At 38.2% G+C, this 8,106-nt stretch overlaps 1 protein-coding gene across 1 annotated transcript in view; it reads right to left on the bottom strand.

Moving 5' to 3' along the window:
- Positions 1 to 2,597: 2,597 nt before the first annotated feature.
- The window catches only part of Msl2 (MSL complex subunit 2), a 26,418-nt gene continuing 20,909 nt past the window's right edge, over positions 2,598 to 8,106 (bottom strand). Inside the window, exon 2 of the mRNA XM_031343205.1 lies at positions 2,598 to 6,461. Coding sequence (XP_031199065.1) covers positions 4,870 to 6,461 — 1,592 coding nt within the window. The 3' untranslated portion in view covers positions 2,598 to 4,869. The remainder of the gene's footprint in view (positions 6,462 to 8,106) is intronic.

The following is an 8,106-nucleotide window of genomic DNA, read 5'->3' as shown; positions in this document are numbered from 1 at the left end:
AAAAAAAAAAAAAAGCACAAACTAAACAACAGTGTTCCTTACTTCCTATGGAAAATACCTACTTACACCAGGTATTTCATCCACCTCGTTATTATTAACCTTGGAAGAACAACGATTATTCCCACCCACAGTAGAAAGCCTTTTTTACTATAGTGGTAAATTCAGAATCCTATATTTTTCAACAGGCCACAGTGCAGCCAACCCCTACTATGCTTGTTGTTACCCTTTATGCTGAAAAAGAGGGAAAAAAAAAACAAAAACTAAAAAGGATGGCCATTTCTAAAATCAGAGCAACTCTCTCCTGACTTAAAGGGTCAGAGTAGCCGCCCTTCCTCCCCATCTCAGTTCTCTTCCTAATTGAAATAATCAAACCTTGGGTAATGGGAAGTCACACATGGAGAAAATGATACCTTAAGAAATGGAATATCAACTAATACTAGAAATTAGCAAGCCCTGCAATCCCACCTGTACCAAGACCCTCCAGTTCCTTAAGACTCAACTAATCGTCCTTATAGCCATTACAGAAACTGGGAACTATTACAACTAGGAGTTAACCCAGATAATTAAAACCTAACAGTGACTAAACTAAGGGAAAAAAAATTACAAAAAAGCCCACACATTGGTGGCACATGCCTAAAATCTCAGGATTTAGATAGTTAAGGCAGGAGACAGAGAATGCACATATATATTAGCCTAAATACACTGTTTACTGTAACACCAGCACTCAGGAGACCGGGGTGAAGAGAAGTGAGGGCTCAAAGTTTGAGGTCAGCATGGGCTACACAGTGAAACCTTGTCTTAAAAAGAATTATATGTTGCCACCAATTCCATCTAAGATTAGCAGGAAGAGGAAATGATTTAATTTCAGACAAAAATACAAAAGGGTAATACTTATAAAAAGGGGGGGTAAAGGTCTAAAGGATTTTATTAGCTGGGCACTCTAAAGTATTTTGAAACTTACCCAAAAGCACAATATAAAATCAGCTTTAGAATATCCTTAAATAACAGGAGCACAGCGCTGAGCCAATTAAACCTCACTAGCTGCACTGAAATGTATGCGACTTGTACTTTATCTGTGGTGCTGGGAATCAAACCCTCGAACCATCCACATGCTAAGAAAGCACTCCACCACCGCTGCACCTCAGCCCTTTTTAACGTATTCTGCTACCTTCTTCCTCCACCCTTACTCAAACCCATCCACACCATCCAGTTGGAGGACTATTTAATTTGGGTTTGTTCATAAACAAGTGCTTCACCATATTTCTTTCTTAGAAATGAATGCAAGGAGTGTAACTTCTAAGGAACTAGGTTAGTGTGTACTTGACATTTTGGTAAAGATGAAGCTAAGTATACTCCTTACTACCGAACTGGAAATGTCAAATTGTGACAGTACCCCAGGGACCTTGGAAAAGATTATAGTCTAAAGCAGTGGTTCTCCACACTCCTAATGCTGTGACCCTTTAATATAGTTCCTCTTGTTATGGTGATGCCCCAACCATAAAATTTTTTTCTTTGCTACTTCATAACTGTAATTTTACTATTATGAATCACGATGTAAATAGCTGGTATGAGTTATGCGTTGTGCAACCCGTGAAAGGGGTCTCAACCCACAGGTTGAGAACCACTAATCTAAATATTATTTAATGAAAATAGGGTTTTGTAGCATAATTGCCAAGGTAATCAAACTAATAAAATTCTGTATATTTCCCTGTATCTAGCATATCTGTTACTATAATGTTCAAAATGTTTAAAAAACAAAGAAAACAAAAACTCTAACTCAGATATCATTGCTTGGTTCTAAAAGTGTTGGGCAGAGATGATGCATGACTTGTTTTCCCCTTTTGCCAAACAAAATAAAGCTGTCATATGTATGAATTGTGTTCACTATACATTTTTGGTTTTAGATACAATTCATTTTTATGCCTGTAATGCAGCTGAGTCTTTGCAAAAGTAACTCTTTGAATACTTGGGAATATTATAAAGAAACTCTTAAAAATACAATCTATCAACCTGAGAAGTGTTTTCCTTTGGGATACAGGGATTCTCCAGGATCAAAGGTAACTTTAACCTCACCTATATATTAAAAGGCATGTTATTGGGTATCTAAAATGAAACCAGAATATTACCTCCAGATCATACAGTCTTGAGTTTTATGTTCTAAAAGCATTGTTACCTACGGAAAAGAAATTTTACTCATTTGTTTAACATTTTTACTTTTCTTCAGTAAGTTTATCATTTTTTTAAAGAAAGCAATTACACAGAATCTTTACCCTAGGACTTCATAAAGAAAATATACACTCAAGGAATCTAACCAGAAAGAAAAATTGTAACTCTCTAATGGCAAGGACTCAGATTATTCATGATACACCAATTTAAATGCAGTCTTGTTTTTTTGTTTAGTAATTTCATATCCTGATGGATAAATCCAGTTACTTCAATAAATTCGCAGCTAAATCATTTGTCAACATTACTTTTTAAAAACCACATCATAAAGAAAAACAATATAAAAAACCAAGGCACTGTAATAAAGTTCTTTTCCCCGGCTAATACAGACCATTCAAACCATGCTATTCCAAACTCCTCAGTATTCTACAACATAGAATTAGAAAACTATCATTTATTGATAGATTTAAGGTGTGATACAGGTTTCCAAAAATGTGGCAGTGAGAATACCAGCATAAAAAAGAGAAACTTGTGCTAAAAACAACCTGAATTCATCATTGGCAATATTACAGAACAATCAAGGCCCTCGCATACTGATGTCCACTTTGTCTATATTGCCGACCTCCCATGCATCAAGAAACAAAGTGATCAAATTTGGGAAGCAATGAGGTACTCCATGAAATTTAAGATATTAGGAAAGTTTGGGAGATTTGCAAAATATAGCCTAATTATCCATGTGTACAGTCTCATTTCTAGTCATTTCTGCAGTGATCATTAGTGAATAAAAAACAGATTTACACGATTATATAGCAAGGGAATATGGTTCAACACAAAAACTGTTACAAATTTCAGGTAAATACATGTTTCATAAGACACTGCTATCATTTAAAGATTTAAATAAAATTCCAAAACTTGGTAAGCAAATAAAGACAAGACAACTAGGAAGCATTTTCCACCATTTACTCTTGTTATCAAAAATAGTTCAACTCTTCTTGCAAAACAAAAACAAAATCGTACATACCGACACATACATCACATTTGTCTTCCTATGGCTTTAGCCCACCCCCGCCCCACCGAAAGAGACCAAAAAAAATTTTTTTGGTGTTTTTTGTTTTTTGTTTTTTTTTAAAAAGCCCAATGACAACAACAAAACAACTACCTGACCACATCCACAGAAAATGACACCAGGATACACTACAAAACAGGAGGTGTCATCTGCTCTGTGTCCAAAGGATTCTTCTCCATGTCTTTATGAGGCGAGTAACCATCATTGAACATGCTGTGTGCCAAATCAAAACAACTTCAACACATCAGATCTCACTAGATGGTGAATGCAGTAGAAATTGGAACTTCCCTAGCAGTATTTTTCTTAGAGTAAGCACTGCCAATGCAGCAGCTCTTTGAAATCACGAGGTTCTCTCCACCTAGTCAGTCCTTGTTTAACCTGTGCTGTGCTCTTTTAAGCAACTGACTAGACTTCCCGTCCACAGAATGTTTATCTTCCCCATAAAGTTAATAGGAAGAAGTAGATTAAAACTGAAACAGTTTGTGCTTTACATGCAAAAGAGCATTCTAAAGAAAATCCTCCGAGCTTTAGACCTACCTAAATGCACAGGCTTCATTAAAGGCATTTTTTATTAAGGCCTTGATAAAGAAGCCTTCATTTTGAACAGCACCCTAAAAAAAGGAAGGTAAGAAAAGAAAAGGAAAGGAAAGGAAAGGAAAGAAAAGGGAGCATATTCAAGGTAAAGCCTGTGGCAAAAAGGAAATGAATAAAAAAGAAGTTGTCAATGGCAATAAGTATAATGCATAAATCTGGGCACATTTGGGGCATTATTCCAAAATTCCTTTAAATAAAACCCAATTTTTAAATTTATATTTTTTAAAAAATTCTGTCATGAACTATATAAATTCAATTATATTCAGAATAAAACAGCTCTTCACTTTATTTACCAAATAGAACATTGCTCAAAGTGAAAGGACTTAGGATTTTCTCATAGAAGTGAATCAGATAACTAGAAAGAGGGCTGAACTCAAATACTTAAAGCATAAACAGCTTAACATTTGTGGTCTGACAATTTATTTGTTCACTTTTTTAAAAGACAGATTTCTTAAACATTCTAATGAGGGGGAAATTTTCTTTCATAATACTGCTGATTTAAGAACTGCTACATACACGCCAGTAGCCAATTTTCATGATCAGAAATGGTATTATGTCAGCACAAAGGTTGAGCTGGACACATCAGCTTTTCAACAGGAGAAATATCAATGCGGCACCTAAAGGCAGCACAAAGTCTCCTGATAAACTAATGGCTACTTTTCCACAAAAAAATTAGCACAATCTTTATGGACTGACTAGATACCACTTCCTTACATTTAATCATCAACTTTGATTATGCACAAAGCATGACCATAAACAATGAGGTTATTGTTATTTCCTTGCCAAAGTTCATTCTGTATAAATCAGTTGCATCAGCATTTGTTCTCAAACTATGAGGTTCTGTAAGAACTAAGAACATATAGTTGTAGGGTTACTCCTCCATTATCTGCAAACTATTTCCCCGACACTAACACATATAACTTAGCAATGAAAACACTTGATACAAGTGATCTATATGCAGGAGCTCCGGCAAGTCAAACAGAACCATAGCTGCCGTAGAACTGTAGCTACTTCCTACCCAGGGGTAGGTTTAGAGACCTGCTGATTTAACAGTCGAATCTCATATCTATAGCTTCATCCAAACTTTTATCATCATGTGTACTGGCAGCTAAAAATGTTGTTACAGGGGACCCTGTGACATTAATCACACTGGTGCTGGTACTTGCATTACGCACAGCAATGCTAGTCACATTAATGCCCAAAGTGAGCCTGGTCTGCTCCAAGGCCTTCTCTGGCACCGCGAATGCCTCCAGCTTCTTCTCCCCATTGGCCATATAGGAGTTTTGGCAGCCACGACATATACAATCTAAGCAGGCTTTCCGGTTAGAGTAGCAAGGGCAGCGTTGGCCGCGGCATGTAAGAACACTTGGATTTTGAGTAGCACGCCCACATTTACATCCTTTCTTTTCCTGGGGCTTTTTGTACACAGTCTTGGTAGGGCTTCCTGGCATAAAATGATGACTAGGAATCTTTTCCTTTACTGCTTTGTCTTTTTTAAGAATACCTGGCTTGGATTTAGAGTGGGATTTCTTGGATCCATGTTCATGACTCTTTTTCATGCTTTTAGTAGATAAAAGTACAGTCTTGCTGATCTTGGGTGTCGTGCCTCCATTGGGAACAGTTGCTATAGGTTGAAGAGAGATTTTGCTTTCCCGCTTCACAGTCACAGGAGCAGATGCCCCCAGAGTTGGGCCTCGGATAATGGTAGAAATTGGAAGTGGCTGAACTTTCTCACTGTCACTTTCAGATCTGGATCGTTTTCGATTCAACTTGGCTACCTTGGGAGTCGCTGCTGTGCATGATAACCCATGAAGTGCAGGGCTGGTAGACATGAAAACATTATGGCTAAGAGACTGGGAGGAAAGCTGCAAAAAAGGTCCATTGGACACGGTGGCTTCCAAGTTTGGCTGCAAATTAGGACAGCAAACTTCTGTATTTGAAACAGTTTCTAAGCTGCGGAGTACTTCCTCAACACTCAGCAAGAGAGAATCACCGGGTTTTATATCTTCACTGAAACTACAGATATCAATACCTGTGGAGCATAAGTCAGTGGCTACCGTGTCACAGACAGGTGGCAGGCTGTCAGACAGATCCTCGGTTTTTATATCAACAGTATTACACACATCAATTGTATTTGGGTGTTCAGGCGAAGGTATATTTATACCAAATCTATCTATTGAAAGCCCATTGTAAGTAGGCAAACCATTGATAACAGAACTGCCAATGGCTATGCTGAGGGTGCTCTCAGACATTGGAGATAAGCTAGCTTGAGGATCAGCTGTGGGTTCTGAAGTTGAAGGTAAAGGGGAATGTGTCAAACACAGAGTAAAGGATGAATCTGAAGGTTTCTCTGTCTCCTCACAAAACAATGATCCGTCATTAAGCAAAGCCAAAATATCAGAAGAACAGTCAACTGCTTCTATTATATCCCGTGCCAGTGTCGTCTGGGTTATATATTCACACAGTTTCTTGTAGCAGTTCACGAGGATGCTTAACTGCTTGTTTTCCTCAAACTGCTCATAGTCTTTGCACCAGCTACATGAAGGTTTCATCATCATTTTCTTGCCTTTACAAGTTTTGCAGACATAGTGTTGGCAGGTGGAGTTGGTGGGTGCAATAGGATCCTGAAGTAAATGTCCTAAGGGGAGGAGGAGGAAAGCACAGATTTTAGCAAAACTAATAAGACAGTTTCATATAATGGAGTTCAGATATTAATCTCTTAAACTGAAATTGGTTAAGCTCACTAGATTGTAGGGGAAGGTATACAGAGATAACTGGAGAAATAGTCAACATCTTACTTCATTTCTGTAACACAGTCTCCAGCCTTCCTGGATTTTGGTCTTGCCCACAAAATGTTAGCACCAACCTTCGTATGGTCTTCTCTCCAAAAGCTATCAGGAGGTAAAGTGTGGTGGGAATGTGTAGGCTTAAAACCCGAGCCCCAAACTAATGCAACAGAATAGGCAACTTATTGAACAGAATTGGTACAAATGTAAGTTCAACCAGTAACTACATATATGAGCCATAAGACCAAAATGTAAACTACAATGGAGTAAGGGCTCATTCATTAAAAGAAAAGGAGTTTTATTCTATTCAAAATCTTCCACAAGGACTAAAACATAAGAACAGAATAAAATGAGGGGAACTGTGAGCCAGACGTAGTGGTGCACATCTTTAATCTCAGCACTCAAGAGGCAGAGGAAGGTGAATCTCTGTAAGTTCGAGGGCAGCATGGTCTACATAGTGAATTCCAGGGCAGCCAAGGACTATATAGAGACCCTGACTCAAAAGAACAAGGTCGGGATTGGTGGGAGAGACTTGTGTACCACCATGCCTGGCTCCAATAGACTCTTTTTCAAGTTAACAACTTCCCTCTAAAACACAGACATGAGCCACTATGTTTAAACTTACTACAATAAAGAAAAACAGAAGTAATACTGGATGCCAGAACTCAAAAGAACGTATATTATAAAACATAGGTATCCTCGGTACAGCAACAGATTATGAAAGTAAAAGTGGGGCTGGGTAGTTGGCTCAGCTGGTAAGGGCACTGGCTAACAACATGGACAGCACAACTATGAGGAGCTGCATTCCAATCCCCAGAAACCACATTAAAAAGTTGGTTGTAGTAGCACACTTGTATAACTTTAGCAGCAGAGGGTAGAATAGTGGGGAAGACCATTGAAGCTCACTGGCTCCCAGCTCCAGGTTCAGTGAGACCACATTTCAATAGAATAAAGCATGGTAATAGAACAGGACATCTGATGTCCTCTCCTACAGCCTCTGCACATACATGATTTGCACACACATGCACACACCACACAAACACACACATGGTGAAAATGGCCTCCCAACTTGAGACAGCTATCAATTATAAATGATAAATTATAAATAAATAAATAAGAACAATAGAAGGGTGTATCCCACTAGGTCATCAACTGTCTCCACCCTATCAGTGCTGGGTTAGACAGCACCTCCACCCATGCCTGCATAGGAAGCACTTTACCCACTCAGCCATCTCCCTGACACCTTCATTTTTAATTTTTAAATAAGTAACACCAAAAATCTCAAGACAAAAAAATTATTAAGCCCCATCGTACTAAGACCATATACAAGAAAATAACAAAAGCCATCAAGAAGACAAGACACAACAATCACTAACAGAGAAAGAAGAATCTAACAACATATAACCCAAAACCTTTCCGTTTATAACATTCATCTCCAGCAAACTCAAATAACTTCTTTAACCTACAGCAAACATACACTTGAGGTCCTGGGGGGGG

This window comes from Mastomys coucha, unplaced genomic scaffold, assembly GCF_008632895.1.
Source record: "Mastomys coucha isolate ucsf_1 unplaced genomic scaffold, UCSF_Mcou_1 pScaffold23, whole genome shotgun sequence".
Classification (NCBI taxonomy): domain Eukaryota; kingdom Metazoa; phylum Chordata; class Mammalia; order Rodentia; family Muridae; genus Mastomys; species Mastomys coucha.
This window is presented reverse-complemented; position numbering and strand designations above follow the sequence as displayed.